The 10160-nt window shown below is 39.5% G+C and overlaps 1 protein-coding gene across 4 annotated transcripts; it reads right to left on the reverse strand.

Moving 5' to 3' along the window:
• Positions 1–383: 383 nt before the first annotated feature.
• On the reverse strand, positions 384–6830 carry SYCE2 (synaptonemal complex central element protein 2). 4 transcript variants are annotated; one of them, XM_042450955.1, is made up of 4 exons: positions 6805–6830; positions 4761–4876; positions 2013–2214; positions 384–760 (listed from the first exon to the last, which is right to left on the reverse strand). In XM_042450955.1, the coding sequence occupies exons 1-4, from the start codon at positions 6808–6810 to the stop codon at positions 566–568; spliced, it is 519 nt and encodes a 172-aa protein (XP_042306889.1). In that variant the 5' UTR covers positions 6811–6830; the 3' UTR covers positions 384–565. The 4 variants fall into 4 exon arrangements, with proteins under 4 accessions (XP_042306889.1, XP_042306888.1, XP_042306890.1 ...); XM_042450954.1 differs by lacking the exon at positions 6805–6830 and adding an exon at positions 6644–6791; XM_042450956.1 differs by lacking the exon at positions 6805–6830 and adding an exon at positions 6532–6791.
• Positions 6831–10160: the final 3330 nt, after the last annotated feature.

The raw sequence follows: 10160 nt of genomic DNA on the forward strand, positions 1-10160 counted from the left end.
GATTCTTGATAATAGCAACGACACTTCCAAGACCTTGAAGATTAATAGGAATCTATTGTGAATGGAAATTCAATTAGCATCCCCATTCACAAGCATTTAACTGCTGAAATAAAGCTTCAAGCATTTTACTTGAAGTTTCCTGTAAAGTGTCCTATGGAAGTTCTCTGAATACTTGAATGCTTGCCAGATCACAGTTTATTAGCATTTTATACAATATTTGATTTATATGAATTAAACATTTGGTACAAGAGAGCTTGTATCTATTAGTTTGTTGGCTGCGAATATCAGTGAATGCCAAACTTACAAGTTTAAGATGTTGAAGTAACTGAAAGTACAGTACTGTAATTGAAATTCTATACTGAAAATTAGAAGTATTTACTAAATTTCAAATAGTTCTGAATATTTATTTACATTCTAAATAACACATGTTACAGGTTGTATGAGTTAGCACTGGATATGTATTTTAAAAGCTGTGTCTTTTATTTGCTGTGGCACACAGATTTAAGGGTTTTCTGTCCCACATTTAGTTTCTTCTTCTTCTTTCTTCCTTTTTCTGTATGTATAATCATTGTTCAGCCTGACAACACAGATCTTTATACAACATCTCCACAGTGTGACAGACTTGTCTGAGCTCAGTTTCAATCTGCCTGATCCTCTCCATAATATCAGAAAACTCTTGGAGTTTATCCTGAATGAGCTTGCTATTATGATCATAAACAGAAAACACCCTTTCTTCCAGCTTTTCTGCCAAGCTTGAAACCTTTTCAGAAGAAAAAGAAATAGTACCAGGAGTTAAAGTTAACTAGAGATTTCTAAGAATTCCTCCATAATTGGCTTGACCGAAGATAGAGACCTCAACCACTTTTACTTCCTAACACTTGCAAATATGTCCACATATGACCATCTAAGGATTTAGTGATGCTTATTTTGAGAAGACATCACTAAATGTCATGAGACAATGTGACTCATTAAAAAAGACAACGATGTTTGGTAAACTGGAAGTTGTGGCCCTGAGTTTGTATGATCTGAGCTCAAGGACTGGCTCTTGGAGGTATCTCATTCATGGAGTTGTCATAACTCAAGGTCCACTTGAAGGCAAATAACAGCAGCACTTTGAGTAAAATCATAGAATCATAGAATCGTAGAGTTGGAAGAGACCATAAGGGCCATCTAGTCCAACCCCCTGCCATGCAGGAAATCCAAATCAAAGCAGATGGACATCCAGCCTCTGTTTAAAGACCTCCAAGGAAGGAGACTCTATCACCCTCCGAGGGAGTAGTTATAATCACACATCAGTGGAATGCCAAACTATTTAAGAAAATTGTAGTTTCTAAGTTTAAAGTGCAGAAGCATTTGCTAACACTGAGCATGTTGCATTTCCATTTAATGCTCTTATGCTGAAGTGCTGCTGTCTGGATATAGGATACTGGCTAGCTTATCCTGGGGTCTGCAAAGGACAGTTTTGCTGCATCATAGTCAGAACTCTACCAAGTGAGCAACCAAGTCAGAAATGAAGGCAAAATGTTAGAACTCAGGTGCCTATAAAATCCTTTGAAACAGTGCAAGCTTAATATTTGTGGTGTGAGCACCTTCTGCTGTGTAACTTTTAGGTGTTACCAGGCAAAAAGAATGCAAATTGAGCAGTGAGTTGAAAGGGAAAGCAATAACATAAATGCTGTAATGACAACATTTGAACATTCCTTCACATAAAAGGAGTCAAATTACATCCAAAAAACACTGGACAAAAAGAAGGAAATTTTCAGTGTGGGAATGGGAAAGCTGGGAACATATCTGGATTTTGGGGAGAAAGATGTTATATGAGGATAGAATAATGCTGGTGGTTAATATTTTCAAGGACACAAGAATTAATAATTTGGGGACATTGGTTAAATGCAGCAGGACAGTTGGCAACATGGGAATGGGGAGCAAATACAATAATTTACAAGACTTTAATGGTTCTTCCCTGTTTCTCAAAATTCCTGATTTTGCATTATAAACAAATTTAAATTTACCTTCATCAATAGACTTTCTCTGAAATTATTCATGAACTCATGATCTTTCTTCCGGTTCTCATTAATCTTATCAATCAGTTGCTGAGCTCTTTGTTCCATATTTTCAGTAGTTGAATCTAGGGCCATAAAAAAGCTTGAAGATTTGCTGTCTGACCCTCCGCCTGTGAGTGAACTAGAAAGAGAGATGTTTGAAGATTCTTTCCTATGTTTGAAAAAAAAAATGTAAAAATAACATTTGAGGTCATTTTTTAAGTGGAAATGTGATCAAAAGTAGCATATCTACTTGATTATTTCCTAATGTAAAGGCGGCTTTTAAAATCCTAATATTTCTGTCTCAACAAATTAAGTCACTTCCTAGTTTGTTGCAAGTGTCATGAAATACGTGAATATGATCTGTGAGCACTTGGCTAAGAACCCAAGATATAATTTCTTGCATTTCACCAGCTCTACTTTGTGTCTAGGATGGTAATTGAAATGCTCTCATGAGAAAATCTCTCAACCAAAGGAATGCATTTATAAGGAATTATGCAGCATAGAATCCAGTCTTATCTCTGCCACAATACAGGCACTGGATTCTGTGAATGTAGTCAACCTGAAACCAACCCACATCCTAGTTCTTAATTAGAAAATTTCAAAAGTAATGGCCATCTTATTTGCCATTGCATCACACAAGTGTACTGGAGATGTCAGTCTTGCCCATCTCTGCATAGTTCTGGCTGGAGTGAAGGTTATCAACTGGGCTCTCTTTCGCTGTCACCATAAACTGTACTTGTGTTAGTTTTGTGGCTTTTCCAGTTTATTTTAGCAAAAGAAAAAAGAAAAGAGGTTGGGGTAAAACACTTTGAATTTTTCACATTCAATGCAGCATTCTTGCTGCATTTAACTGTATTAACTTATCTTGGTAATAATTGTAAAGTAGGTTTAGATTCAAATTTTGTGAACTGTAGATTGCCAGGCAAAATAGCACAAGCCTACTTTTGGAGGTAAAGAAAATCTGACATTGGAAGTAAAGGCAAGATTTCTTTAATGTTCATTACATTCTGAACAGAGACCAGTTTTAGAATACTCTGTTATAGTAACAAGCAAGGAAGATGATTGATGGACTGCAGTAAATAACAGAATGATGTTTCAAATGTGTCATTCTTCACCCATTTTTGCTTTTTCTCATTAATTCCCAACTACTTAAAAGCTATTTGCCAGTTAGAATTAAAGTTTCAAATTAATTTCCTTCCAGCTTCATGATCAGAAGTATTTTAATAAAAGTTTTATATACTACGTCTATGTATGTTTACTTGGATGTAAGCCCCACTATTGAGTATGAGAGGAAAGAGAAGGCACCAGTCACGCTCATAACAGACTCACTCCCAAATATTTGGTGCACAAACTACCTACTAAATGATGCAAGGGACTGCCTGTTCTGTGAGTGTCACAGGTGCCTGCTGTTCCTATATTCAGCTCTCATGTGACCCAGCCAGTCTTGTGCTGGCATGATAAACAAATGGATTGCCCCATATTACTATTGGGTAAAATTTAGCAACCCTACTTTTGTCACAGCTACCGTTCATTGGGGTACACATGATGAACCAGATGCTGCACCCTGAACCAAGTTCCTCCATTGGATTCTGGCCAAATGCACTCCTTGGGACCACACCACTGTTGAGTGACCTTTAAATATTATCTCTTTCTTGTTGTGAAAATACTGACGTTTCAGAGGTCATGGAACAAAATCACCCAACTCTAAATGAACAACATGAAGTCAAAGGCTTTCATGGCCGGCCTCCATAGTTTTTTGTGGGTTTTTCAGGGTATGTGGCCATGTTCTATAAGAGTTTATTCCTGACGTTTCGCCAGCATCTGTGGCTGGCATCTTCAGAGAAATGTCAGGAATAAACTCTTATAGAACATGGCCACATAGCCTGAAAAACCCACAAAAATCTAAAAAAACAGTTTCTCATGTATTCCAGGACAGAATGTCCATATATTTTACAGCATAAATACAGCATAAATTGACACTGCATAGCTTGACTGTAACTATTGAAAAGTATATGAATGTTATTGTTAAAGGCCTGCTTGATTAACTAGCAAATGCCTATTTATTGGGTTATATATTCCTTAAGCATATAACATTCATACTGTATATAAATTTAATGTCCTAGGAAGATACCACTCCTTGCTACTCTTCCAGAAATTTTACCTCCTACATGATCATACTAATAAGTTCTCTTTACTTTTATGAATGGTTCCACCACTCAATCTCAGATTTATTTCAACACATTACCATATATACTTGACTATAATTCAACCTCATGTATAAATCGAGGGCAAGTTTTGGGGCAAAAATTATGGATCTTGGTATGAGCTATGGATGTGGAGGGTAAAACTTAAGGGTATGTAACAAAGGATCTAAAGGATAAAGCAAAGGAAAACAGTGCGAAGGAATGTAGAAAATTCCAGCAGACACAATTGTTTGTGTTCACACTAAAAGCTGGATGGATGAGAAAATAGAAGTGGATCAGTGTTTCCAAGGCAGATGTCACTCTTGCCTTTCACCAGCAGATGGTTCCCTTTTTAAAATATGAGTTAAAGTACAGCACTTATATTGACCCATGGATAAGTTGACCCTGTTTTTTGGGGTCAATTTTTAGACTAAAATTTCTAGACTTATGCATGAGTATACACAGTAGTTAAATATTCAGAATTCAAAAGTACTTTAATTTTATGTTGATTAAAAAAAACCACGAATCTTACCTTAATGGATCAGCAGTTAATTCATTTCTTTGTATATTAGTGAAAAATGGGCTATTTGGTTTATCTTGTTCATCCTGCTCAGGTGCTTGGAGCTGAAATTCCTTAGACATAGCCGCCTTTACAAGTGAGAGAGAGGGAGAAATTTCAGGACATGATAATACAACGCAATCCTTTTTTAAATCTCTATTACTTTCCTGTTTGAATCACTGTTACATGCAAAATATAGGAATAATGCCAGTAAAATGTGGACAGCATAACCCAGTTACGGACAGTAGAAAGATCTTGTAGCACCTTTGAGACTAACTGAAAGAAAGAAATTGGGAGCCTGAGCTTTCGTAGACATCAGTCTATTTCCTAAAACTGGTTACAATATGAGTTAAAACACAGTGGCCACACTTTAAAAGTTTTAGAAGTGTGTATATTGAATTTAAAGAACATAAGGAAATAAACTGAAAGGAAATAAAGTTACTCCATAACAATGTAGGGAAAAACACACTCAAAGTAGAATCCTTGAAAGTTTGTAGAGCAAAGATGACAAAATAATAATCACAATTCACAATAAAGCATATAACAAACACAGCTATATCTTATGGCTACAGTCATAGTTCTGAGCACATGCTCAGAACAGCTGTTGTTAATCTACTAATCCAGTATATTGTGGAATGTGAAAAAAAATATTAAAATCCTGAATCAGGTACACATCACTGAACTAATTGGTTTTCTACGGTTAAAACAGAACATCCTAATCTAGTTCCACACAAAATCCCAAACTAGTATTCAGTTTTGTAGTTAAAACTGCAATAATGTTTTAAAGAACATCCTGATGGTTCAGTACTGTTTTAAAGTGTATAAAGTGCTTTTATCTTAAATTGTATTCCATTTTTAAACAAATGATCTGTTTCAATATTGTAATACAGTACTTTAATTCCATTTTAATCATCACTTTTGAAAGTTTTTAACTAAACTATGCTTTTAGACTGTAGGCCTCTTTTAATCTCAATTTTGGGGGGAAATTGGGATACAAATAAAATAAACAAACAAATAAATAATAACTAACTATAATAAGTTGGTATAATAGTATAATAAACTGTTATATTCAGTATACTAATTTGTGTTTTTCTCTTCCTCCTTCCATTTTCACTAAGCTTATTGTACAGCAAATATTTTTATTTTTAAAAGGGACTAACACTGAGGACTTGTACAACCCCCAGGGTGACCAGAGGTCCTCCTTTTCCAGGACATGTCCTCCATTTTGTGATACTTTGCCGTCCTTGGCAGTTAGGAAGACATCTGGTCAATCTGGGTGCTCCTTTTCCAGGACATGACCTACATGTCATCCTTCTGTCCAGGAGGAATTCCATAATGCCCTCCATTTTTATCATGACTAAGAATTGAATTTATATGAGCGTTTTGAGCTTTTATTGGGCATTGCCCTACGTTTTTATTGACTGTCCTCCATTTTGCAGTACTTTGTCCTCCTTGGTGGTTAGTTAAGAGGACATCTCATCAGCCTGGGTCACAGTGACCAGAGAGGTCCTCCTTTCCCAGGACATGGCCTACATCTCATCCTTCTGTCCAGGAGGAATTCCAAAATGTCCTCCATTTTGAGCATGACTAAGAAGCATGGATTTCTATGAGTGTTTTTTCTTTAGCTTTTCCTACATTTCCCCTCAAATGTCCTCCATTTCGTTTGTGGTTAGGAGGACACCTGGTCACCTTGTATGAGTGTTTTATATGGTCGTGTGTCCTACACTTTTCTTAAATGGCCTACATTTTGTGGTGCCTTGTCCGCCTTGGCAGTTAGGACAACTGTTCACCCTGGCAATACAGGGCATATACCAAGATGTTTTGCCATATCAAATGAAAATAATTATGTTCCCTGCCTTCTGCATTCCCTAGAATGTATATGGAAGAGGGCCGGAAGCGGTATCTGAGCTTATAATTGTGCAGAACCATGAAACAAAACAAGGTTTTAGTCTCCCTCACACCTCTCACCCTCCCCTCTTCTAAACCAAATTATTTGTCTCTGAGGTAAACTTCCTACCCTCATAGCAACCCTGTGAGGGGGAAAATAAATTACATTCCTAACAGCCAATCAGCAGCTCAGCTGCATCCCCAACTGCCAATCAAGTGAGACTTTGGCAGTGAGGGGGTGGGGCCTATTTGGCAATCCATCGAGATGGGCCTGGCCTGGTTCACAATGGGGCCTTGTCTTGTTGTCAAGGCCTTAGCAAGTTAGCAACTCATGGCAAACCTAAGGAGAACCTGTTATACTGTAAGGTTTCCTTGGCAAAGTTTGTTCAAAGAAAAGGCCATCCTCTGAGGCTGAGAGAGTGTGACTTGGCCAAGGTCACCCAGTGGGTTGACATGGATTCGAACCCTGGCCTCCAAAGTCATATAGTCCAACACTCAAACCACTACACTCAGTAAAAACACTGTGACTGAATTGTAGGAAGAGCTACTGCCTATTGGTTGATCATAGTACATTGCTATCCTCTGAGGCCGAGAGAGTGTGACTTGCCTAAAGTCACCCCGTGGGTTTACATGGCCGAGCCGGGATTCCAACCCTGGCCTCCAAAGTTGTAGTCCAACATTCAAACCACAACACTTATTAAAAAGACCGTGGTTGTGAATTGTAGGATCTGCTACTGTCTAAATTTATCATACAGTAAATATTTTGATTTTAAAAAGTGACAAAACACTGAGGACTTGTACAGCACCCAGGGTGACCAGAGGTCCTCATCCTCATTTTCCAGGACATGTCCTCCATTTCAGCCTCCTATCCAGGAGGAATTCGAAAGTGTCCTCCATTCTGTACATCACTAAGAAGCATGAGTGTTTTGAGTCTTTGTCGGGTACTGCCCTACATTTTCCTTCAATGTCCTCCATTTTGCAAGTGCCTTCTCCTCCTTAGGACATCCAGGAGGAATTTCAAAATGTCCTCCATTTGGAGCATGGTTTTATTGTTGTTGTGCACCTTCAAGTCCTTTGCTCAGTGCAACATGAAGCACTGGATACCACCATGTAGATATTAGCTATACCCCAAAGGTGTTTTGTTTGGTACATACAAATCTTCTTTTAAAAAAACACATTATTATATTCTGTTTGATAGTAAAAAGATTTTTGTCTGTATAGGAGTGGATGGGAGATAGAGAGAGAGTTGAAATGTGGATTATTTGTTTATGCAGTCCACAGACCATCACAGTATATATAATTCAGTTATTTATCTTCATTAATATCTGTTGTTTTTCAAAGACTGATTAGTGTTCAAAAAATAAAATAAAATAATAGGGTTTGCTGGGAGCCATGTTTCAAAAGAAGACAGAAGACAGAAACAAAGGCCTGTTACAGACTGCCGAAATAAAGCTGCTTTGGGTCTCTTTGGAGGTATGCTGTTTAAATGATGCATGCACCTAAGAATCCAGAAGGTGCACCAAAGCTGCACTCTGGTGCTTAGGAATGGAGTGTGGCTTTGGCGCGACCTCCGGACTCTTAGGACCCATGCATCATTTAAATAGCATACCTCCAAAGAGACCCAAAGCAGCTTTATTTTGGCAGTCTGTAACAAGCCAAAGCAACTTCTTTCAAAATCCCATTCAGCTATTCTCAAGAAGGAGCAAAAAAGTGGAGTTTGGAAAAAAAATATCTGTCTTGATTCCACATCCAGTAATAAGAAAACATTTCTATAGAAAAATATCTATCTTGATTCCACAATCAGTAAGGATTTGTGATTTGTCCTGGATTTGGGTGATACCAGATAAAAGATCTGCCAGCCAATGTATTTTTACTATCATAATCCATGTGCAGACAGGACCAAAATAGACTCTTCAACTTAAAAAACGGCACACAGCTCCCTGTTGCCTTGGCTAATGGGATTAGTAAACTAAAACCATGGAGGGAAGAAGAAGACACTTTATTGTGAGCCAAGAACATTATTTTGAAACTGATCTAAAAAGAAATGTAGCCGGTTGCGAAAGTAAGCTGGGCGGGAACAGAGTGGCCCTGCAGAGGAGGAGACTGAACTGCCTAAGTTAAAAAACACTTTTAATATGAGGATAAATACTGTACAGTGTGTGTGATTCAAACTCATCTTAAGGCCAGGAAGTTCAAATACAATTGGTCCTCTGCATTCAAGAATATTCATACTAATAGTGCATGAACATTGCAACACCATTGTGTTTGAAGTGGAAGGGCAAGCCAATCTAAGGTGAAGCAGAGTGAAGCTCCTGACTCAGGTACTGTATTTGGTTTAGGTTGTCATGAAAGGGCAGTGTGATTTAATGGTTTACTGTTGTATTTTACAACCAAACAGGAACAGAGGAACATGTAGGATTTTCTTCAAGCACCCAAACAACTTGGCTACTATGCAGGAGAGGGAGTGTAATTTACTGTCTCAACAATGGACCTTATCACACGTGGGGGGGTTTGCAGCTCAGATCCGCAGTCACTCCTGCGTGATGTTTTTTCACACCAGATCCAGAGTCACTCCTGTCTAGCAATGCAAATTCACGTTAAAACATGATGTTTTACCACGCCTGGTTGCCTTTCCGTTGCCCTTCCGAACTGAGGGGGAAGCGAAGTCAGTTCTATTCCAAGCAAGTCACGTGATGCGGATTCAAGCAAAGCGGAGTGAGTGCACATTGTATTACCACACCGGAGGGTTCAACTATTCAAATCGGCACCCTTGCACATGCTCAGTGGGGCTCTGGATGCTGTCCTCCTTCCCTGCTCCCTCCTTAGCTGTCATCCTTCATGGGGTGAAGAAGCAGTGAGGGGATGATGGGATAGGTTGCTGGGGGTCGCTGGGGCCAGGATTGGGATGCAGGAGAAGGCAGAGGATGATGGGATAGCTTGCTGAGGTTCGCTGGGGCCAGGATTGGGATGCAGGAGAAGGCAGGGGATGATGAGATAGCTCGCTGGGAGTCCCTGGGGCCATGATCGGGATACAGAAGAAGGCAGGGGATGATGGGATAGGTCACTGGGGGTCCCTGGGGCCATGATCGGGATGCAGGAGAAGGCAGGGGATGATGGGATAGCTTGCTGGGGTCCCTGGGGCCAGGATCGGGATGCAGGAGAAGGCAGGGGGTGATGGGATAGCTTGCTGGGGTCCCTGGGGCCAGGATTGGGATGCAGGAGAAGGCAGAGGATGATGGGATAGCTTGCTGAGGTTCGCTGGGGCCAGGATCGGGATGCAGGAGAAGGCAGGGGATGATGGGAATGATGGGATGGGTTGCAGGGTGGCAGAGGGGGCGAGATGGCATGAAGGAGGAGGAAGGGAATGACGGAGCAGGACGCAGGGGGCCAAGGGGGGTGCCATCGGAGTGGTTTTCCACACCAGACCAATTCGCAGTGCAATCGAAGTGAGCCTGGAAGTGAATTCTGTGAAGTCACTTTTTTTCC

Source organism: Sceloporus undulatus, chromosome 2 (genome assembly GCF_019175285.1).
Source record: "Sceloporus undulatus isolate JIND9_A2432 ecotype Alabama chromosome 2, SceUnd_v1.1, whole genome shotgun sequence".
NCBI classification, from domain to species: domain Eukaryota; kingdom Metazoa; phylum Chordata; class Lepidosauria; order Squamata; family Phrynosomatidae; genus Sceloporus; species Sceloporus undulatus.

Coding starts and splice junctions, on each gene's coding strand:
- SYCE2 (XM_042450954.1), bottom strand. Junction 2,215..4,760: donor TTAACTGCTGATCCATTAAG/GTAAGATTCGTG, acceptor TTTCAAACATAG/GAAAGAATCTTCAAACATCT. Junction 761..2,012: donor GAGAAAGTCTATTGATGAAG/GTAAATTTAAAT, acceptor TCTTCTGAAAAG/GTTTCAAGCTTGGCAGAAAA.